Genomic DNA, 26068 nt, shown 5'->3' with positions numbered 1-26068 from the left:
TTTAATTTTCTGCGAACTTGCTTTTCCGGTCGCCATCTCAAAATTTTGATACCTAGTCATCAAACCCGTCTCGTTTTAATTAATGCATGCATCTCATAATCGTTTCTTTTTTAAAAGCTGATTACCAAACAAAAAGTAAGTATTACTTGAATTTAATTGCTTTTTGGTGCTCTTTTTTACTACAGTGCGTGCACACTATTATCATCCCTTTTGTGGTGCTAGTGCAGAGAGTGATCCGCGCTATTTTTTTTTAATCGTATTTCCAAGTTTAATTAAAGTTTTATGATATGTTTTTTTATTCAATTGTAAGGTTGAAGTATAGAATACGTACAAAACACCCTCCCCTCCACATGTTAAGAATGGCTTTTTAAATAATAACGTTATTATTTACGTCCGGATCACTCTCTGCACTAGTACGCCTTCTGTTTTTATATAGAAATAAGTCAACGTTCCACGATTGCAATGCATATAATGGAAGAATGGTAATATAGAAATACCTCTGATCGTTTAAAAACATCTGTGTGTGTGTGTGTGTGTGTCTTAAAAATATTTTCATATTGAAAACATCGCAAGCATATTGTTTAGTTATTGCGTACTCTAACACGATCTCTAACTGCCTAAAATACGTGAATGGAAAAAATGCTCCTTTACACCACGCTACTAAAAACATCACAAAAGGATATTTAACGTTTCAGTAATTGTTAAGGAAAATGTCAATGTTTATAGGAAATATTTATTTTTTAATAACAATTTTGTTTAAAAGAAGGTTGAGAATACTGATGCTGACAAAAAAAAAAGAAAGAAAAAAAAACAATAGTCACACAGCACAGACGCATAATTTTTGACACCCCTAACACGACACTGCGAATAAAATATAAAAAAAACTCGTAATTTCTCTTTTAAAAGTGGGTTGTTTGTTTTCTTGATGGATTATACTTCCAAAATAAACTATTAAAGTTGTTTTAAAAGTAATAGATTTTTTTTTAAACAGTAATGAATTTTACGAGTTCAGTATTTTTCAATTTTTAAACTTTAAAAATCTATCAAAATTTTTCTATTGATTCTATTTTTACGATATTTTCAGGGTCAATGTGAAATTTTATGCTCTTTCCAATAAACCGAATATAATATTTTAGACAAATGTTTTTTTTTATTCACGCCCCCCCCATTTTCAAGTGTGTATTAAAAAGTAAATAATTAATTTACTCACCAAAGTTTTATATATCGCAAATTGAAGAGAAAAGGTCAATAAATAATATATTCAAATTTAAAACAAAAAAAAAAGTAGTGTTTTTTAGAAATTTACCTGTAAAGTTCGAAGTTTAAAACCTTTTTTTTAACCACGTTGTTTGTTTTTTCTTTTCTTGGTCCTTGTTCCTTTAATTGAAAAAATAAATTAGGGCTTGAATTACATTTTTCGAGTAGTTATAAGCTCGTAAAGACAGGAGGTCGAATAATTTACGTCTCCCATTTTGAAATGTCTATTAAAAAGTAAATAATTAATTTACTCACCAAAGTGTTATATATCACAAATTGAAGAGAAAAGGTAAATAAATGATATATTTACATTTTTAAAAAAAGTAGTGTTTTTTAGAAATTTACCTGTAAAGTGCGAAGTTTAAAACCTTTTTTTTTTTTTAAACACCTTGTTTGTTTTTTTGTTGTTTTTTTTTTTTAATGAAACCTTGGTCCTTTCTGCTTTAATTGAAAAAAAATTAGGGCTTGAATTACATTTTTCGAGGAGTTATAAGCTTGGAAAGACGGGGTGGAATTATTCACTATTTTTCAAGAAATCTCTGACACACCTAGCGCATGCGTGAGTAGATGATAAGCAACTCTAAGGAAGTCAACGGAGCAAACAAAAACTTGGAAAGAATACCATTTTTCGCATGTTCCTTTTATTTTAAACTCCCCCCCCCCTGCCAAATGTATGGCTGCCAGGTTTATTTGTAGATAGTGCAAACTAAATGGCCCATCTCTAAATTATAAAAGACGTTTTTCTCGCCTCAATTAAACATTCACCAAAATTTAAGGGCCCAACCAATTTTAATGAGATTTTATGCGTTTATTGATGATCATAGAATATATTAAACATTGTTTATCTTAACAAAATGTATTATTTTATGTAAACAACAACAACAAAAATTTCCTAAAGTTCTATTTTAAGTACTAAAAACGCATTAATTCATTGTTGTTTTTATGAAAATAAAGCATGGTAGATGTTAGCAATTCATTAAAAAAGAAAAACTATTTCTCGTATATTTTACGAAGACATTAAAGTTCTCTAAATATGGAAGACATTGTTCTACGATTCATTGATTAGATCCAATAAAAAACAGGGGGCTTCTTCCATCGACTGAGCTTCAAGCTATAGTCCCCCCTCGCCAAACTGTCACAAGAAACACTCGTCTAGCTGTAAACACTATCAATAATTCCTCCCACTCTTTATCTGTGCCTAAACCTAAACGTAGATTCCATGAACAAAGCTTCTTTCTTAGAACTGCACGCTTGTGGAATTGTCTTCCGTTTTCCTGCTTTCCGGCTGACTACAATATGGTTGTCTTCAAGTCTAACATAAATAAGTTCTTGAGCCGTTCCATATAAGTTATCAAATTTACCAAATTTTCATTACTAATGATTATTATATTGTCCAATTTCTACTGTAAACTCTTTAACCCTTATCCTTGAGTGGCCTCTTGGCCTTGATAATGTAGTGATGCCTATGTAAAAAAAAAAAAAAATCTCTGCTTTATATAGTCTTAAGTAGTGTAGCCAACTGAGATTTTAAAAACCTGCAAGACCAGGGAAAATAAATCTCCAGATATTCGCTAGATTTTTAGCTTTTGTCGTCTGAAATTTTCAAAAAACCACTTATTTGAAACAAAAAATCTCCAAAAAAGAAAAAAATGTTGTACTCATGCACTTATTGATCTGTGCTGCAATAATAACGCCATTATTTAGAAAGCCATTCTGAACATGGGGACGGTACGGTGTTGTGTACCTATTCTGTACTTTCACTTAACAAGTTAATAAAAACAGATATCGTTAAACTTTAAAAATACTATTGAAAAACTACCGCAGATCAATAAGGGCACTAGCACTAAAAATACTATATTTTATATTCCTACCCTACATAAAAATATTACTAATATCTAAAATATTCCGTGATTTTCCTCTCTGTATATTTTTGGAAGTATATTGAAGCGGTTAGCTCTTTATAAGACTTCCAAATTTTACCAGCTTGTTTTATCTGCTTTTCAGAGAGTGTATATTTTGTTTTGCAAGAAACAAATCATAAAATCGAACAGTGTTTATTATAAAAATTTAATTGAAATATATTACAAATTAAATATCACAATAATGGCGTATCTAAATATTGAATGTTGCCAAAGAAAATCTCTGCAAACATCAGAAAAATTAATTCTTGGAAAATAAACATTAAAAAGAAATCTGCAAAACACAGACACCAAATTTATACGTGAATTAATTGATAGTTTTAAACCATTTAGAAGAGAAGATTAGGTAAAACTGGCACAAGTGTATAAATGGTAACAATGGCGCAAGATGAAAATATTTGAGAATATATATAAACTAGCGAGGGGTACCTGGCGTTACCCGGGTGTTTGGAGGTGTGTGTGTGGGGGGGGGGAGTAAGTATGAGGGTCGAACCCGAACCGTTGAGGCAAAGTTGTAAATTAAAGTGTGAAAAAAATGTGCGACGTTAACCATTGCCCCACCGCGAGATGCTAACTGAAACACGTTCGAATTTATTTAATTACTTGGATTTAGCAAGTGCCCGTTTTAATGAGTTAATGAGGTCAAGTTTGACTGCGGGATAGTATTCATTTACTGCTGAACGCTCCCCCCCCCCTCAAGATGTTATAGGAAAAAGACTAACCCACATGCAGCAAGCGACAAATATTGAATATTTATCTTCCCGAAATCGAGCAAATTAAATAGACAGGCAAGCTTTGTTGTTAACTGTGAGATATTACGATTTAATATGTGATATAAAAAGTTTTTAAAAGTTGTGAAGCGAGCGACCGCTTCTCTGAAAAAAGCCTTTTGTTGACATACATACATACATTTTCGCTTTTATATATATAGATGGAAAACAGTAGATTTGTCAATTTTAAAAATAAATCATATTTCTATTTAAAAGCATATAAGGATCCTTAGCTATTCCCCTCCTACAAAAAAATGAGATTCTGCTTTTTTCTGCGATTACATGTGAATATTCCAAAAAAATATTTTAGAATTTAGAACTGCACGCCTGTGGAACTGTCTTCCATTTTCCTGCTTTACAATATGGTTGTCTTCAAGTCCAACATAAACACGTTCTTGATGAGCTGTTCCACTTAAGTTAACAAATTTACCGAATTTCCATTACTAGCGATTACTATGTTGTCCAATTGACTACTGTACACTCTTTAACCCTTATCCTCTGGGCCTTGATAAGTGGTGATGCCTATGTAAAAAAAATGGAAAACAATTTTAAAAAAATATTATATTGCTATTTAAAAGGTAATGAGGACTCTTAGCTATTCCCCTCCTCCAGAAAATGAGATTCCGCTTTTTTATGCGATTATGTGTGAATATTCCGAAAAAAATATTTTAGGATTTAATGTAAGGTATCATTTTTTTCATATAAATTTTTATTAACATGATCCCTCATTTCTAGGACATGCTAACATTTTGGGACAGCTAACTAATCTTTAATATCTGTCTAACCTTAAGCCTGACTCACAATGTCACAGGACCACATGACATCACCTGAAAAAGTAAAGCATGCAGAATTTATCTCTCATGACAAAAGAAAATCTTAACAGTCTAGAGTACTAAACTGTTAGAAAGCCCTGGAAATAAAGGTGTTACTTTACATTAAATTGAGGAACACTTTTCATGCCCACCACCATTCACAATCGACTATAGTTTTGGCTGTTCTGAATATTTAAAAAATGAAAAAAGATTGCGATTTAAATATTTGCCAAATTTACAATATCTTTTTATTTTCTGTTTATATTATTTTTTAGTTGTCTGGATAAAATGAACGTTAAAGTAACATATCTGTTCTTATACTATACTTTATCTTTTCTGTCCTTGGTCAAAGGATGAGAAATCCTTTAAGATAGACGATTAATAAAAAATGTTGCTTCAATCCTGAATGCCTTTATTGTCAGGTAGCAGGGTTTTCACTACATTAAAAACCGACTTTGTGTCTAACTTTGTCATCGTAGTAAATATTTTTTCACATACGGAAAACTTTCTCTTTATAATGTTTGCTAAGATATAAACGCAATAAACTTCGCTGAAGTGTTAGCATATGCTGCATTTTCAAAAAAAGTGGTTCATGCTTACAATTAAATTTAATAATAAACATTGGAAAAAATGAGTAAAAATAGATGAAAACATGAATGTTGGTTATTTGGGGTAGCAAATAAGTGTAACAGAGTGCATATGAGTGTGTATGAAAATATCAGCAGCAGCAAAAGGATAGCTGACGATCCAAGGTATTAGTAGCAGCAGTAGCCATTTGATCACTATGAAAATTAGCAAGTGTGCATGACAAGAAAAAGAAAAAAGGACAACACTGTCGGGGAGAAAGAAAAATGCGTGCTGGGTGAGAGCGGCAGTGAAAGACTTTTTAGTTGACAAAATTCACGATGCCTCTGTTCAATCTTGAAAGACAAAGGATACCCCCTGTAGGGGCAATGGCGTGTGTAATTGTGAGGCAAGGGGTGTGCAATCGCCAACCACATCTCTCCTAAATCAGCACTGCTTGAGTCCAGTGGCAAAGAGAAGTCCAGGACGACTGGAAACAATGTTGAGATAAGCGGAGAGCACATACAGCACCTGGTATTCTCAAATGATTACCCATTTAGTACTGACTAGGTTCAACATTGCTTAACTTCAGTGATCCAGCAGTAACCGGTGTGTCGACATAATTATGCCGTATGTGCAGACAGAATGAATAGTTAGAAAAAAGGAAGAAGAAGGTATTGTTTGAAAAGGGATGATAATAAATGCCTTATGCTAAAATATAAAAAAAAAGTCAGGTCGCTTATTTGTTTCTTTTCGATGGTACCAAATGGTATGGAGGTTCAAGAAAGGTTTGAACTGTAACGAACATATTTTGATCATAACGGCCACGTTACATAAATAGGAACAACACATTCGTTAAAATGCTGAACAGTCGAGAAATTGTAAACAATATACAAATCAACTAATACCTGATACCAGATGCAGTAAAATTCAACTATATTTTATACGTACTAAAACTGAGTTAAAGTTCTGTTTCTTTCATTTCTTTCAGATCTCTTTACAACAAATAACTTGTTGGTTGTTGCTTAAAAGTTGCAGACTTCATTCTTAGAAAATTAGGAAAAAAATCTATGACTACCACAAACTCTAAAGTTGAGAGTGCAATTCGAACTTAGGGTTAATGGGAGAATAAGTCATTTGTTTACAAGTTTCCAGGAATTAAGCCTCCTACCCATTAAGTAATAAGCGGACATTTGTTTGTTTTTACTCAGTGTGTAAAAACCACTTTGAACAACATATTTTTAAATTAGAAAAAAGCTTAGTTTGACAACATTAACAGTATATACCTCAGTAGATAATTAAATTCTACTGCGTTTTGTATGTTTTCTTTTGTCATGATTTTTTAAAACAATTTTTTCCTGTTAACTGTTCTACATTTTACCAAATGAATAAATGCTTTAAAATTAAGGGGAGTGCTTGGATCGTATTTTAAACTATAACAACTTCAACGCCCCATCTGGTAAAATGTACTTGGAAAAATCGATTATGTATTAAAAAATGGATAATCGAAAAAAATAGTGAGAAAAAAAACAAATGGTCAATAAATAATTTTTAGCAAAAGCAACAAATGCTACTTTTCAAGTATTTTCCAACGTTTTTTTTCTGTTTTAAATCTTAAATTGAGTGTGTGTCTGTGTTAAATGTCTCCAGATTTTCTAGAAAAAAAAACGCTAGCCACTAAATGAAAATTTTATCCACTAGATTGCAAACAAAATCTCCAGATCTAGTACGAAAACTGCTAAATTGGTAACACTGATCTTGAGGGGCAGATAACTCTCCAGTACTTCCTGCACAATTGATAGATAAATCACTGGTTTTATTCCAACATATAAGTCGATAACACTTTTACCTTTCTCCCAATCTGTGACCACAGGATGAAATATAATGATCATCATTGTGTAGACCAAAGAACTTGTGCGATTTTCCAAGCATTTGTAGTGACAAGTTTCTCATGATTCCTGTGCAACATAAAGGTTGTCGTAAGGGTGGAGGATTATTTGGGTGTGTATATCATCCTGTGTTGCTCTCTACTACACTTGTGGTATCATCAATTTCTTCTTCATCAGGTTTGTTGGTCAACCTCCCATTGCTGTTCCGTTCAATCAATTACACCACTCAAATCGAACATGTTAGTATTGGTTAACATGTGTCTCCATGATCCTCCCTATCTCCATCCATCTATAACGTCAGTTGTCATGATGCTTTTGGATCTGAACAATGATAGTTGTAGAACAGTTCATTCAACATATGATTATTTTCCATTGTTTCTACTTTCTATTACTTTCCATTGTTTCTACTTTTCATATTTATCTTATAAGATAAGAAGGTAGTCTTTAATGATTTAACTGTATAGCACTATAGCTTGAGATATGTCAAGTCCTGGATGGGAGTATTGTGATGGTTTAGTAATGCCAAGAATCCCTTTTATTGCATTGGTATCTGTAATGTTCAATGTTGTCAAATAGTATATGTTTTGCTATCTTGATGATTAAGTCTACACCACTGTTGCCTTGATTACAGTAGACTGATGAGGTACATTTCTCAATATCTCAGTTGATCGAAAACAAGTTGTCCTGTGGCACAAATGGTGTTCCACTGAAGTGATTTATGTAGGTAAATTGTAAATACAGAACTAAGGTTGCGTATACTCTTTATGTTTAAGTGTAAATGTATAGCTTAAAAACGACAATAAAACAATGTCAAACAGACTAAGATAAAAAAAACCAAAAGCTAGTTTCAATTATATTTAATAGACTCTCTGCATCTTCAAATATTTGATCGTGATTTAAATGTAAATGCGTCACTTAAAAAACAACAATGACAAATGAACATACAATAAAAACAAAAGCTTGTCTTGATTCAATTAGCTTTTGCAGTTTAACTTCTTTGATCGCCAATTAAGTGTTGTATTTAAAAAATATAAAACAAGATAAAACAATATAAAACAATACATGGAAAGTAAATACAAAAGTTCTCTGCACCTTAAAATTGAGCCTTGAACAGCAAAGCTGCCATTGAGTTAACTTCAGTGGCCTCCAAATACAGATGAAAACTGTCTTCTCAACCACAACCACTTATAGTTGATTGTACTCTCTTTGCAGCATCTGTCCAGAATATGATAGTTTCCAAATCATACTGTCGCTGCATCTGTGAATATTTCGCAGCAAGCAAAATGTTCCATAGGGTAGGACTTTGGAATCTTTCCTTAAGTCTATTCCATTTAAATTTCCTCCTGATGCTAGGTTGTCCACTGCTTGTATAACTGATTCACCAGTCAGCAGGGCTGATGTGAAATATGCAGCAGACTTAATCTCCTGGCATGTCTTCAGTTATTTTTCTCTTGATGCAGTGATTAGTCAATTTTGCAATTAGTAATTGCCCTGTGGTAATTAACACTTGGTTTCAGCACCCCCATCATTATCTTATCACTTGCTGCTCAAAGGACGACCGCATTACTAATCAGATAAATTATGACTTCCACACTTTATAAGGCATGATTACTGGTAGCAAATTTGGTTTAGATCACACACAAGTCAACACAATTTGGTTTAGATCACACACTTCAACTTCAGGTGAGACGAGCTAACAGCCAAAGTGTATTCACATCGCTTATTTCAAGTTGGACACTAATGTTCTCTCTTCAGCGAATCAATGGAGAATATCAATTTAAGACAGAATGACAGGTCCTTAAATCTGCTATCATCAGCTTGTTCAATGAGCATCTTGGTTTTAGGAACTGCTGTCATCAGGGCTGTTTAACAATAGAAATTGACCGCCTCACAGTATAATTTTGGGGGACAGGTGCACTGAACTCTCATGATCTGCAATGCCATGTTACTCAGTCTATCTTTGTCAGCAGAAACGTATATTGGCAAGAAGAAACAGAGCGTGCAGCAGCCTGTGGAGACTCCCATTCATGAAACAATTCATTTCAAAATGGGGTGAATAATTGCAGTGTTGGAAAGAAAACTTTGATGAACTGCTTCATTACCTTGTTCCTGTGGCGAATGTGGATGTGGATGAAGCTGAGAAATATGAATGTTACACTGCACTGAATTGAAGAGATGTCTTACACCACTTGCAAAACAACACGGCTTCCTCTGAAGATGGTATATCAGTAGAAATCTACAATGCTGTGGCTAGGGTGCTCACCCTGTGTGTTCTACAAGTCTTTGAGTGAATTTGGCACACTGAAACATTCTCCTCTGACTGGAGGGGGGGGGCACTGTTTCTCTCATTCTTCAAAATGGGGACAAGAAAATATGCTCAAATTACTGGGGAATTAGCTGCATTAATGTTGTGTCGATTCCAAAGTGGCTGTGGCTTCCATACACACCCTTGTCAAGTTGAAATTTTTTTATTAGTAATGCTATCACTGCCACCAGTCGTATCTGACAGAAAAGGTACTCTCTGGTAGAGTTGGGCCTCTTTGGGCATACTAGTTCAAAGAATATCCTGTCCATTTGCAGTGTGCATGTTTCCTGTATATAATTCCAGATCGTGGCTGGATCTTCCAATCTGCATATATCATTGTATCAGTCTTATGTGTCGAAAAACGATGCCCATTCCCGTCTCTTGTGTTGAATCCTATCAAGGGTCATTTTGGTTTTTAACCTGCAATATGAAATGAGAAGTATTTATTTTCTGAGTTTAATGTTTTCTTTCTGTAGCTTAATAAGTTTCTTCATCAAATGTCTACTTTCTTGCTTCATAATGGTTGATAGTATGTTCACTGTATTATGTAATATTTAAAAAAAAATCCATGCATTACAATTTTTAGGAGTAGGTAAATCTTTTACTTATACAAGTCCATGTAAATAAAATGAATATACGCTGAATAAAATTAATTTGTTCAATAAACAATATTATTGTTTATTCAATATTCTCACCCAAAATAATATAACTGCAAAAAATATTTAATGTGATTCGAATAAACTTAATCTGAAGAATAAAATGCACTTTCGTATAAATAATTAAATTCATTCAAAAAGTATCGCGAATAAAAACAAATAAACACACACACACACATATACATATATATTGCTACTCCTTTATTATTCATTTACTTAAGAAATCCTTGCTAACCTGTTTCTGATATTGTGACTTTATTACCTTGTCAAGCACAAGATTCTTCATTCATTACGTTTTACTCTTAATAGCCAACCTTCCATTGGGTTTTGCCTATGAACATCTTGGCATTATGAACTGCCGTCTTCAGGGCTAGCTAACAAGAGAGACTTTCCATCTTGCAGAGCAAGTGTATAATGAATGGATGCATTAAATTAGCATAAAAAACATTTTTCCTATGTGCAGTTTGATGTGACTTGTGTATCAATGAGGCTGAACACTGGATTGAGCAAGGCTGGCAGTCAAGATGAGGGAGTTGAGTTCTAGAGAACCGGACTGAATGGGTTGAAACTGAGAATGTTAAAATGCTGACAAGAATCCATTTAATTTTTTTTTTAATTAGAAACTAACTCTGCATGAAAGATAAAAACGTTTTTATGCTAATTTAAAATTTCGAATAATACCTGATAAGGTACAGGCCAAGAAACAATGTTCTGGAGTCAATGACTCCTTATAACATTAATTTAATTTGACAGTTTTGAAAATGCTGAATCTGATAATATATTTATGATTTCTAAAGGATTTTGATATATTTGAACAACTAGACATTCTGTTATTAAATATAGGCAAAAACTCAAAGGTTTTGATATAAATATTCGATGGGAAATTCATAGAATTGGTCAGATGAGAGTGGGTATAATCAGCATAGAAAGGATGAAATTAAAGTCACAATAGTAAAAAACGGTTTACAGTAGTTTTCAAGTGAATGAACAATCGTTAGGTATGTAGCAAGAGAATTCTAATAAAAGGAACCGGTTAAGAGTGGTTAATAAATACTAAATATTTTTGAGAAAGAGTGTAAATTTAGTTAAACTTGTTCTAGCGCAGATATTCCAAAACAGTTGATTCTCCTACAAAGCTGTCACTATCTTGTTCCTTTTTATAGAATAAATATTCTTTGAATGATAATAAAGTGCCACTTCTTATCAAGTTCTGGTTTCCTTATTATGCAAAAGACCAAGTTCACCAGTGCCAATTTTATCGATCATGTCCATTTGTGCCGAATACAATTTGTCAACAGCAAATCACCATCTTGTGAATAGATCCAAAGCAATTATGAAGAATATTTTTGCATTCCCTCGTTCCTTTGCATAAACCTGCTGTTTCACTTCCATACTTTTTAAGTCTTGGAAGATCTCATGTACAAAATTCATGATGATAATAACAATCTTGCTTTAGACTGTGCTAAAGTTATACCAGAAACAGTACATCTGTTTTGCCAATGTTTTCAGACCAAAATCTAAAGAGAACTTGACCAGCAAAGCTTCTTGCAGATTCATTTTTGTTGTATTTCGAACCCTATTCCAAGTCTGACATTAAACAAGATCCTACTTCATGTACTCTTTTTTCTCTCGTTTTGAAGTCTGTGGAAAAATTTGATAATGCTGACACTGACAGAAAAAACGAGGAAGTTTAATCATCATTGTATATTAGTTCTATTTTGACTTTATGCTTTTGTTAAGAACACAACTATATCCCTTAAAGCATATTCATTAATTTAGAAAACTACTGTTAACTTGTTTCCACAATTGTAATTTAATTCCTCTCCCAGTACACAGCTACACCAAAGGATTATTTAAAAACCTTCTGCAGATTACTTAGTGTGAAAATAGTTTGATATTAAAAGTTACCCTAAACAGAAACCTCATAATGGTGACTAGAATGAAATAGCTTAGCTGAAAACGAGCATTAACTTTGATCGTCTTTTTCATTATAATCTAGTTTTTTAGGTAATTTGCAGCACTTTTTCTTTATTAAATATCAAAGTCTTCCCCTGATAATCACAAAAATACATAAAAAATGTAAGTATAATCTCCATCTAATAAATTGTCACAAAATACATAAAAAATGTAAGTATAATCTCCATGTAATAAATTGTCACAAAAATACATAAAAAATGTATGTATAATCTCCATCTAATAAATTGTCACAAAAATACATAAAAAATGTAAGTATAACCACCATCTAAAAAATTGTCACAAAAATGCATAAAAAATGTAAGTATAATCACCATCTAATAAATTGTCACAAAAATACATAAAAAATGTAAGTATAATCTCCATCTAAAAAATTGTCAAAAAAATACATAAAAAATGTAAGTATAATCTCCATCTAATAAATTGTCACAAACATACATAAAAAATGTAAGTATAATCACCATCTAATAAATTGTCACAAAAATACATAAAAAATGTATGTATAATCTCCATCTAATAAATTGTCACAAAAATACATAAAAAATGTAAGTATAATCACCATCTAATAAATTGTCACAAAAATACATAAAAAATGTAAGTATAATCTCCATCTAATAAATTGTCACAAACATACATAAAAAATGTAAGTATAATCTTCATCTAATAAATTGTAACAAAAATACATAAAAAATGTATGTATAATCTCCATCTAATAAATTGTCACAAAAATACATAAAAAATGTAAGTATAATCTCCATCTAATAAATTATCACAAACATACATAAAAAATGTAAGTATAATCACCATCTAATAAATTGTCACAAAAATACATAAAAAATGTAAGTATAATCTCCATCTAAAAAATTGTCACAAAAATACATAAAAAATGTAAGTATAATCACCATCTAATAAATTGTCACAAAAATACATAAAAAATGTAAGTATAATCTCCATCTAATAAATTGTCACAAAAATACATAAAAAATGTAAGTATAATCTCCATCTAAAAAATTGTCACAAAAATACATAAAAAATGTAAGTATAATCACCATCTAATAAATTGTCACAAACATACATAAAAAATGTAAGTATAATCACCATCTAATAAATTGTCACAAAAATACATAAAAAATGTAAGTATAATCTCCATCTAAAAAATTGTCACAAAAATACATAAAAAATGTAAGTATACTCACCATCTAATAAATTGTCACAAAAATACATAAAAAATGTAAGTATAATCACCATCTAATAAATTGTCACAAAAATACATAAAAAATGTAAGTATAATCTCCATCTAAAAAATTGTCACAAAAATACATAAAAAATGTAAGTATAATCACCATCTAATAAATTGTCACAAAAATACATAAAAAATGTAAGTATAATCACCATCTAATAAATTGTCACAAGCATACATAAAAAATGTAAGTATAATCACCATCTATTAAATTGTCACAAAAATACATAAAAAATGTAAGTATAATCTCCATCTAAAAAATTGTCACAAAAATACATAAAAAATGTAAGTATAATCACCATCTAATAAATTGTCACAAAAATACATAAAAAATGTAAGTATAATCACCATCTAATAAATTGTCACAAAAATACATAAAAAATGTAAGTATAATCTCCATCTAAAAAATTGTCACAAACATACATAAAAAATGTAAGTATAATCACCATCTAATAAATTGTCACAAAAATACATAAAAAATGTAAGTATAATCTCCATCTAAAAAATTGTCACAAAAATACATAAAAAATGTAAGTATAATCACCATCTAATAAATTGTCACAAAAATACATAAAAAATGTAAGTATAATCACCATCTAATAAATTGTCACAAAAATACATAAAAAATGTAAGTATAATCTCCATCTAAAAAATTGTCACAAAAATACATAAAAAATGTAAGTATAATCACCATCTAATAAATTGTCACAAAAATACATAAAAAATGTAAGTATAATCTCCATCTAATAAATTGTCACAAAAATACATAAAAAATGTATGTATAATCTCCATCTAAAAAATTGTCACAAAAATACATAAAAAATGTAAGTATAATCACCATCTAATAAATTGTCACAAACATACATAAAAAATGTAAGTATAATCACCATCTAATAAATTGTCACAAAAATACATAAAAAATGTAAGTATAATCTCCATCTAAAAAATTGTCACAAAAATACATAAAAAATGTAAGTATAATCACCATCTAATAAATTGTCACAAACATACATAAAAAATGTAAGTATAATCACCATTTAATAAATTGTCACAAAAATACATAAAAAATGTAAGTATAATCACCATCTAATAAATTGTCACAAAAATACATAAAAAATGTAAGTATAATCACCATCTAAAAAATTGTCACAAAAATACATAAAAAATGTAAGTATAATCTTCATCTAATAAATTGTCACAAAAATACATAAAAAATGTAAGTATAATCTCCATCTAATAAATTGTCACAAAAATACATAAAAAATGTATGTATAATCTCCATCTAATAAATTGTCACAAAAATACATAAAAAATGTAAGTATAATCTCCATCTAATAAATTGTCACAAAAATACATAAAAAATGTAAGTATAATCTCCATCTAAAAAATTCTCACAAAATACATAAAAAATGTAAGTATAATCTCCATCTAATAAATTGTCACAAAAATACATAAAAAATGTAAGTATAATCTCCATCTAATAAATTGTCACAAAAATGCATAAAAAATGTAAGTACAATCTCCATCTAATAAATTGTCACAAAAATACATAAAAAATGTAAGTATAATCTCCATCTAATAAATTGTCACAAAAATACATAAAAAATGTAAGTATAATCACCATCTAATAAATTGTCACAAAAATACATAAAAAATGTAAGTATAATCTCCATCTTAAAAATTGTCACAAAAATACATAAAAAATGTAAGTATAATCTCCATCTAATAAATTGTCACAAACATACATAAAAAATGTAAGTATAATCTCCATCTAATAAATTGTCACAAAAATACATAAAAAATGTAAGTATAATTTCCATCTTATAAATTGTCACAAAAATACATAAAAATGTAAGTATAATCTCCATCTAATAAATTGTCACAAAAATACATAAAATATGTAAGTATAATCTCCATCTAATTAATTGTCACAAAAATACATAAAAAATGTAAGTATAATCTCCATCTAATAAATTGTAACAAAAATACATAAAAAATGTATGTATAATCTCCATCTAATAAATTGTCACAAAAATACATAAAAAATGTAAGTATAATCTCCATCTAATAAATTGTCACAAAAATACATAAAAAATGTAAGTATAATCTCCATCTAATAAATTGTCACAAAAATACATAAAAAATGTAAGTATAATCTCCATCTAATAAATTGTCACAAAAATATATAAACAATGTAAGTATAATCTCCATCTAATAAAGTGTCACAAAAATACATAAAAAATGTAAGTATAATCTCCATCTAATAAATTGTCACAAAAATACATAAAAAATGTAAGTATAATCTCCATCTAATAAATTGTCACAAAAATATATAAACAATGTAAGTATAATCTCCATCTAATAAAGTGTCAGAAAAATACATAAAAAATGTATGCATAATCTCCATCTAATAAATTGTCACAAAAATACATAAAAAATGTAAGTATAATCTCCATCTAATAAATTGTCACAAAAATACATAAAAAATGTAAGTATAATCTCCATCTAATAAATTGTCACAAAAATACATAAAAAATGTAAGTATAATCCCCATCTAATAAATTGTCACAAAAATACATAAAAAATGTAAGTATAATCTCCATCTAATAAATTGTCACAAACATACATAAAAAATGTAAGTATAATCTCCATCTAATAAATTGTCACAAAAATACATAAAAAATATAAGTATAATCTCCATCTAATAAATTGTCACAAAAATACATAAAAAATATAAGTATAATCACCATCTAATAAATTGTCACAAAAATACATAAAAAAATATAAGTATAATCACCATCTAATAAATTGTCACAAAAATACATAAAAAATATAAGTATAATCACCATCTAATAAATTGTCACAAAAATACATAAAAAATGTAAGTATAATCACCATCTAATAAATTGTCACAAAAATACATAAAAAATGTAAGTATAATCTCCATCTAATAAATTGTCACACAAATACATAAAAAAATATAAGTATAATCTCCATCTAATAAATTGTCACAAAAACATATAAAAAATGTAAGTATAATCTCAATCTAATAAATTGTCAGCTTATTTTTTTGTTTTGAAATCATTCATTAGTTTTATCTTCAGTTTTGAAATTATTTACTCCTGACTTCAAATTAAATGAGTTTTTAATTTTTTTCCTTCAGATTTGTATTAAATTTTTGTAAAATCATTAGATTTAATTTTTAGCTGTTGAAAATTGTTTTTTATCATGCTAAAATTATTTGATTCATTATTTTTTGCAGACATATTCCAGAAAATCTCAACAGTCTATATCTATTGTCGAAATCCTCAAGCATTGCTTTGAGACGTTTAAAGAAAACATACTGCTCAAGATGAAAAGATTTTTGGAAATAACAGGTAATTATTATATTTGTAAAAATGTTTAATTTTGATTATTTTAATTGTGCAAATTTAATGTTTTTTTTTATTGTAAATTTTTGTAAGGTCAATTAATTCGACACCACAAACTTTAAGAATATTCTGCTCATAAATTAATACTGTCCGTAATATTTAAAAAAATAAAAAGATGGAACCATGAAAGTTTTTATAAGATAAAGTAAAAAAAAGGGTTATATTTCTGAATACTTGTGTAAGGGAATGATGCATTATAATTATTTCTATTTTTAGAAATACTGCTTTCATTTTGAGTATATTCACATGTTTCAAAATTGAACTACGGAATTTTTCTGCTGGACTCGTAAATCTGTACTGAATTTCATAAATCTCTATTGTTCATTCTATAGAAAGAAAATCAGCAATCAATGTTAATAAGTGGCTCTAGTGAGATAGTTTTAACCACCATAAAATATGTAAATCTGCAGTGTTTGTTTAGACAAATAATTAAATCATCAATGTTTATTCTATAATCATAAAATCTCTGTTGTTTTTCATGAAAAGAAAATTGGAATAACAACCATTACTTTATATTTTTTCTCCATCATGATATTGACTTAAAACATAAGTAAATATGTTTTAAACTTTGTACTTTTTTAAATTTCTCTTTGAAAAGAAAGTTTTGTTTCATCAACAAAGAATGTTAGTTATAAACATGCATTAGTTTGTGCACGTGACAATAAACTGACCATGTGACAATATACAACCTTTTATACAGTGCCTAACTTTTTAATACCAGTTATTGGTTCATCTGAGAATAGTTCAACAATGCCTTCCCCAATATTTTGTAGGCATATAGAAAATGCAGTCAGACACAAGCTGTCAGTAATATTTTTGAAGCTCCTGTTTATATGCTGAGAATAATGTTTAGGACGTCCTATTTGAAAATAGAAAACCATCCAATCTCCAAACTTTTTATTGAAGTATTTAATTGAAAGTGTAACACGTGTTCAGAAATATTGGTTTCATATGTGACACTTATATATCTGTTGTAGACATATTATGATATTGCTTTCTTGATGTTTCTTATTAGTCCTCATAATTTGCAGAATCATGTTCACAGCTAATCCCATCCTAGATAAGAAATATATAGTGAAATGCTAAACTATGATATGGTGGGTCCAAATTTATCTTTAACAGGCAGATCAAAGATCTAGGAGGACAATATTTGATCAACATCGTCTGCTTTTTAATATTTTTTTTTGTGCTAAAATCAGTATCAGAATCTTATGCATCAACAGTAATGATGAGCTCTTATTTTTGCTTTGTGCTGCTTGATGACAGCCATCAGCATGAGTAGCCATTACAGGAGCTCAGAACCTAGTTTATCATAAAAAGCCATTCAACAATTCTGTATCGCTTTAATTTGACAGTTCTCTGTTGATATAGATTATTGTTATAACCTTAGTTTCACTTACCAACTCTACATGTCTGCATTGCAATGCCAAGTGTAATCATCTGAACAGTTTGATTTTTGCCAAGTCTAGCATAATCTCTTGCTCAATATAACAAAGGAGCTCTAAGAATAACAATAGTGTTTCAGCATGTTCTAGTTGGTGGAGAAATATGGCTGCAAGTCTTTTCCTTTTCATTCTAGTAAATGGTACTAATGAATGTTGTAAATACGGCTTTTGTTTAAAGACAAAACTCCATTATTTCACACTTTACTACTTGCAGACTATGAAGATATGTATGGAGAGCAAACATTTACTTTTCTTCATCAAGCACAACTAACACACATGCCTTAATCCATTCAGTACTTGATTTATATTTGTCCACATTACGAAAATATTGTATAAGTTTTTAATTACAATTGTTTTCATAGACGCAAAAATCCTATATTTATTACAGATACCATAACTATTATGCATGACACAAACGACCCTATGCCAATAGGCTTTGTCTATTACAATTTGTTGCTGCAGGCACTGTATAAACTTGCAGCATTAAATTTATACTTTCATAATTAAAAAACCGAGTCCTCATCAATAATGACGTTTTTACATTTTTAACATTCCACTTCATGTTATGTTACGGATAAAACTTACATCTTTATAGTAACCATAAAATGAATACAATTTTAACATTATTCCTGAAATCTCGTATTAAATTATTTGATTTTTTATTTTACAGACTTATTTACTAATATATCTGAACTGCATATACTTTTAACCCAATGGCAATTGTAATCTTTGTATTGTATGCTCTGAGACTCAAATCTTCAACTATCAGAACTGTGTCATTTTGCAATGAATTTTACTTAGTACATTATCTTGGGTCCTTTCTAAACATGATAAAGTAAACAATAAAAATGGGATAAATGTTGTTTAAAGGCAGCTCCCGAGAGGTGGGAAATGGGAGCTGGTTAAAGGTCAGGCATGTGGGGTTGCCCCCACATCTGGTCTTTGCTAGTCATAGCTAGTCCTAGCTAGTCATAGCTTGCAGTATCTGCCGGAACAGATACTACACTTTGATCTTGGCCAAAAGTCTTAAGTAATCCACAATTGTAATCTTTGTATTGTATACTCTGAGACTCGAATCTTCAACTATCAGAACTGTGTCATTTTGCACTGAATTTTACTTAGTACATTATCTTTTATGCCATGGGTCCCTTCTAAACATGATAAATAAACAATAAAAATGGGATAAATGGTACTAATAAATTTTGTAAATACGACTTTTTTTTTAAGGTAAAACGCCATTATTCCTCACTTTACTACATGCAGACCATGAACATATGTATGGAGACCAACAGTCAATTTTCTTCTCAAGCATAACTAGCACATCTGCTTTGCTACCTTAATCCATTCAATAACATATTGATATGTTACCCCATAATTAAATTATTGTATAAGTTTTAAATTACAGTTGTTTTTATAGAGGCCAAACATGCTAAATTTATTACATATACCATAGCCATCATATATGACACAAACGACCTTATGTCAATAGGTTTTGTCTCTTACAGCTGGTTGCTGTGAGCACTGTATAAACTTGCAGCATTAAATTTATACGTTCCTAATTAAAAACGAGTCACCAGTATTGCAAATGATTTATTTTCAATAGCAATTATACGAAAACTTATTTTCATAAAAAATTAATTTTCTCAACTAAAGTAATATATATTATATGATAATCAACTCGTATATGTGTATAAATAAACTAATTTTAATAAAGTAATCAAGTCATAAAATACAAATATTTTAACTTATGTTTCTTTAATATTTTATTAAAGTAGGCAAATATTTTTCATAAATAACAACGGTTTATTACATATTAATGTTACTTTTTATACAGAACAAAATCTTACATAAATTTGAGACATCTGCATTGTTTCTTCCAAAAAATTCTTAATCATTTTTGTTTTAAGTGAAAATCATTAAAAAAACATTTAGAACACGTAAATGTATGGACTAATGCAATATATGGCGTACATGAAAAAGTTGAAAAAAGCATGGGAAAAGAATTGCTAGATTTATTATATGCATATTAAATATTTCCATGAAAAAATAGATATTTTTGGTGAAAAAGATGAATGATTTTTATTTGATTATGTTTTATGGCATATGAAGTATTTTAAAGAAATCATAATGATTTATATAATATTCAATTTTTAAAAACTTTCAAACATTTATTTGCATTGATGATATAAAACCGTTGGAGAACTTGCTGGATTTATTTCATATATCGAGAAACATTAGTAAAAAGGTATTGCAAAAAGATCATAAATACAATATTGTTGCTTAACCAACAGAATCTTTTCTTTTTTATAAATGATAAAATTTTGTAAATTTAAAAATATATTTTTAAATTTTGCAAAATTACTAAAGAAGCTTTTATGGATATTTAGTTTAATATTTATGAAACTGAACTTATTATCTCGATGAATAAGCATTGAAACAAATAGTTTGATTATATTTTTACTTAAATCAAAAATGAATTTGGGGACTTCTTAAAAGAATTGCTCATGATTATTTGTGTCTTTACAATGCAGATATATCTGATTAATTCATTTAAAAAGTAACCGGTGTATACAGATGAGCATCTTCGTATTTTACAAAGAACATGTATGAAATTATATTATTTTGTGAAATTTGTCTTTATTTCTTTTTACAGAATATCCAGCAATCAATACTATGCAAATTGCACAAAGTTAAAAGCCGAAAAATAAGAGAAATCATATCCTACTGCACTATATGAGTTTTTCTTTTATAAAATAGAATTTTATGAAAATATATGGAAAAAATCCTGACAACTGAGTATGTATACTATTCTTATGCTTTTTAAATTAAATGTTATTAAATATGGTTTAAATACTTGTTGCGAGTGCATACGACTAATGGACTCCTTGAGCCTTTCATAAATACAAGGAATAGTAAAATAATAAAACCTTATATGAGACTTTAGAAATGGCGGATTTGTAGAACTATCCATTAAAATACAAAGTAAATGATTTATATTTAGTCGTTGTGAGAATTTAACTGCATTATGTTAATACGAAATGTTTTAATATCATATAAAATGTATCATATATGTTCACTATTCATCAATCAGTCTACATTTGATGATTTGATGTGGAATCTATTGGTTTTATAGTGCGCTGATATATATATATATATATATATATATATATATATCACATTGAGAAACATGTTTTAATTGGCACACAATTAAATGTACAAACATGTACTGAATCTAAAAAATATATATCCACTAATCATCAATCTTCAGTCTGTATTGAAGTCGAACACTGTAAAACATTTTCATGTGAAATATATTTTCTGAATATATAAAAACAAACATTTTACTGACATCTTTGTATGTATTTCTCCTCTTGGGCTTTAGAAATGAAACACATTAAAATAATTGTCACAGATGCAAACAAGTATGTATTTTTGGGTGCATATGACAAATGCCTTCGAACTTTTTAATAAATGCAGTATTTCAGGCATCCAAAATATTGAAAGGAACCCTCCTGCTAAGAAGCACATCTTATGTGAAAACAGCATTATGGACTGAGATGGTCGGTTTTATAGAAATTTCAATAAAATATACAGGAAATTATATGTATTTTACTGAAGTTTTAGCTATTTAATTATTATTATTTACTAAAGGTGTAAATATCTTATTAGATGAATGAATATGCACAAATTTTTCATATTATAGTTTTGATCAATTTGCAGCTGTGAAGTTCATAGAATAAACTGCATTATTATATATTATCAATTATATTTTAATACATGTATTTTTTATTAAAACATGAGCATAATATAAATTGTAAACGACCTACTTAATTTAACATACATAAAACTTAAAAAGAAATCTATTTAATTCTATTTATTCTAAAATAGAAATAAGAAAAATATAAAGAAACTAATCTAACTTAAAATTGGTAAATATTTTAATTTAAAAATGAACACTAAATCAAGTACTCGAGCAAAAGCTTATTCTTGTGAAGTATGTGGCTCTTCTTTTACAAGTAAACAATATTTAGCCATTCATGTGCGAACACATACTGGAGAGAAACCATATTCTTGTGAAGTATGTGTCTCTTCTTTTATAAGTAAACAATATTTGGCCATTCATATGCGAACACATACTGGAGAGAAACCATATTCTTGTGAAGTATGCGGATCTTCTTTTGCACAGAAACTACACATGTTACAACATATGCGGACACATACTGGAGAGAAACCATATTCATGTGAAGTATGTAGCTCTTCTTTTACAAGGAAACATGACTTGCTCATTCATATACGTACACATACTGGAGAGAAACCATTCTCTTGTGAAGTATGTGGCTCTTCTTTTAGTCAGAAAATAACTATGCTGCGACATATGCTAACACATACTAAAGAGAAACCATATGCTTGTGAAGTATGTAGCTCTTCTTTTAAACAGAAAATAAGTATGTTGCGACATGTGAAAACACACACTGAAGGAAAACCATATTGTGAAATATGTGGCGCTTCTTTCACAAGTAAACATTATTTGGCCATTCATATTCGAAAACATACTGGAGAGAAACCATATGCTTGTGAAGTATGTGGCTCTTCTTTTACAAGTAATCAGGACTTGGTCATTCATATACGAACACATACTGGAGAGAAACCATATTCTTGTGAAGTATGTGGCTCTCCTTTTAAACGTAAACAAAGTTTGGTTATTCATATGCGAACACATACTGGAGAGAAACCATATTCTTGTGCAGAATGTGACTCTTCTTTTACACAGAAACAACACCTGTTGCAACATATGTATACACATACTAATGAGAAACCATATTCTTGTGAAGTGTGTGGCTCTTCCTTTACTAGTAAACATTATTTGGTCATTCATATGCGAACACATACTGGAGAGAAACCCTATTCTTGTGAAGTATGTGGCTCTTCTTTTACAAGGAAACATGACTTGACAATTCATATGCGAACACATACTGGAGAGAAACCATACTTATGTGAAGTATGTGGTTCTTATTTTACAAGGAAACAAAATATGTTGCGACATATGCAAACACATACTTCAGAGAAACCATAATTAGACAAAGTGTGCAACTCTTTTAAACGGAACATCATATGTTCCAAGAAAGTGCTAACATTCTAATGTAATAATATATTCTCTATTTTCAAGAAATAAAGTATGTTGCATGCAAACATGTACTTAAAACATTTAAAATGAAACAATATATGGTCGAATACGTTTTAAAACCTTTTCTTTTGTAGCAGGTAAATAATATAAATTTTTACATCCTTACATACATATCAGGAGAAATATATTTTTTATTTAATGAGAGCGAAAGATGACTTCTAAAATCATATGTGAACACATGAGAGAACTTGAATGCCTACTAGACACTGTCCCTGAGTGTCTAAGGTTTCTCTGTACAGGGATTTTTCAAAAACTGGCATGAGGATATTCTCCCTAGAAGGAAACCCTGGCCAAATATTCAAAATCAAATAGTACTTGCTGCCCAAATAAGATCTCCTTATGATGGCTAATTTACAATGAAGAATGCTGCACCTTCCCTAAGTGATGTTACCTCAAGTAATAACATGAAGCTGTATACTCCACCAGACTAGATAAATTCTAGTCCTAGAATCCAGTAAGACCAAGCGACCAAAATAAAAGATATACAACATATGAAAATGGTTAATTTGAGAGAGGGTAATTATCTTCTTAATTTCTTTACTAACTCAATGTTAGAGAGATAAAAAAAACTTTAATGGAACATTTGAATATCTATGTATCTCTCGTTGCTTTCAATTGTCAGCCCCAGGTAGTGGCACCCTTGGTTTTTGAGAACTTCGACTGAAGTAAAATAAACCAAAAGAGTGAAACTATTTTGTGAAGTATGTGACTCTTATTTTTTTTTTACAAATTAACAATATTTTATTATTCATATGCGAACACATACTGGAGCGTGAGCCACCTGACATCCATTTGTAAAGTCCTGTTGGTGGACAGCTGTTATACAATGTGGAACAATGGAGCATGTAAATATCTTCACTGGAAAATCTGAAAAAAACTTGAATATCTAATGTTGTAGCAAATCTTCGGAACATGTTTACCAGAAAGAACAGATGGAAATAAGTCATACACCATCAACTATGACTACGAAATTCCTACAGCCACATACCTAGAAAATGGGGCTATTAAGCCTGACATAGTGATATGGGACAAGAAGGAGAAAGTAGCAACCCTAGTTAAAGTTAGCATCCCTAATGATGCTGGCCTTAACAGAGCAGAGAGGGAGAAAATAACAAAATAGCAAGACTTATGTACGAAATGAAAAGAAACTGGAATCTTAAGAAGGTGTCAATCATACCAGTCATTATAGGAGCAACAGGGGTAATGAAAAAGAATTTCAAAAACTATCTGGCGAATATACCCAACATCAAGTGCGAAAGAAATACAAACAATAGCATTTAAAGGGACGGTTAGAATCTTAAAAAGAATCTCTTGGTTGGAGTAATTAAACTAATGGGAGAATGTTTGCCATCCAGTAGAATGCCTTAAAAAATGCCAAAGTGGTCAGAAAATTAAAACAAAAAAGAGTGAAACTATATTTTTGTGAAATATATTACTGTACTTTTGCACAGAAACAAAATATATTGAAACATAACAACGCATACTGGAAAAATCCCTACTGCTACATATCTTGAAAATGCAGCTGTTAAACCAGATATAGTGATTTGGGACAGAGCAAACAAAAAAGCGACCGTAATAGAGGTCAGTGTACCCAATGATACAGGGCTTAACAGAGTTGAGAGGGAAAAGATTACAAAGTATCAAGGACTTATGTATGATATGAAACGAAATTGGAAATTAAAAGACGTTTCAATTATACCAGTCATCATAGGAGCAACTGGGCTTATGAAAAAGAACTTTAAAAAGTACATAACAAGCATACCCGGTGAACCAAGTGCAAGTGAAATACAAACGATTGCACTGAAAGGGACGGCTAGAATCCTGAAAAGATCTCTTGGTTGGACTCACTAAAATAGGGGTAAATGTCAGACATCTGGTTGGATGTCCCATCCCCTAGATGAAAAAGTTTAAGAAAAATGAAAAAAAAAAAAGAAAAACATTTTCGCAAAAAAATGTACCCATTATTTTACAAGGAAAGAACTTGTCAGAACATATGCGAGTGTATATTAAATTGAAACTTTATTCTTGTTTAGTATTGTGTCGTCTCTTTTATAAGAAATCCAATATGCTGCATGCAAATACTTATTGTAGATTGTTAACAAAATCATATTTCGTTTTAACTTTTACCGCTTGCAGACATAAATTATGTTGTAGTTTCTATCTAATAAATCTATTATTCTGATGCAATCATGTATTATTTTAGTAACTTTATGTTGCAGTTCACTTGAACACATTTTGCAGAGTGTTATCGCCTTACATATATGCAAATATATTATTATCATATTATTATTATTATTATTATTATTATTATATTATTATTATTATCAATGTCCATACTGTTAATATTGCATGAAAAACTTGTGGTTTTATTCGGTTTTATTTTATGTTGAAATAAATAATTGTTTTATTATATTTATCATTTTGCAGAGTGTTATCGCCTTACATATATGCAAATATATTATTATTATTATTATTATTATCAATGTCCATGCATGAAAAACTTGTGGTTTTATTCGGTTTTATTTTATATTGGTAAAAATAGTTATTATATTTATCATGTAGGTTTATTCTGTTTTATTCATTTTATCTTTATATAATAAAAGAAAATTGTTTACAAGAAA

General features: G+C 29.6%; 1 protein-coding gene across 1 annotated transcript; it reads left to right on the top strand.

The window, feature by feature from the left end:
* LOC145269401 (uncharacterized) lies at positions 1–25869 on the top strand. Its single transcript, XM_080125087.1, has 3 exons — positions 1–135; positions 16649–16763; positions 20916–25869. The coding sequence occupies exon 3, from the start codon at positions 22212–22214 to the stop codon at positions 23334–23336; it is 1125 nt and encodes a 374-aa protein (XP_079981213.1). The 5' UTR covers positions 1–135; positions 16649–16763; positions 20916–22211; the 3' UTR covers positions 23337–25869.
* The last annotated feature ends 199 nt before the right edge of the window (positions 25870–26068 follow it).

Source organism: Euprymna scolopes, chromosome 45 (genome assembly GCF_053919585.1).
Source record: "Euprymna scolopes isolate OS-2025 chromosome 45, ASM5391958v1, whole genome shotgun sequence".
NCBI classification, from domain to species: domain Eukaryota; kingdom Metazoa; phylum Mollusca; class Cephalopoda; order Sepiida; family Sepiolidae; genus Euprymna; species Euprymna scolopes.
This window is presented reverse-complemented; position numbering and strand designations above follow the sequence as displayed.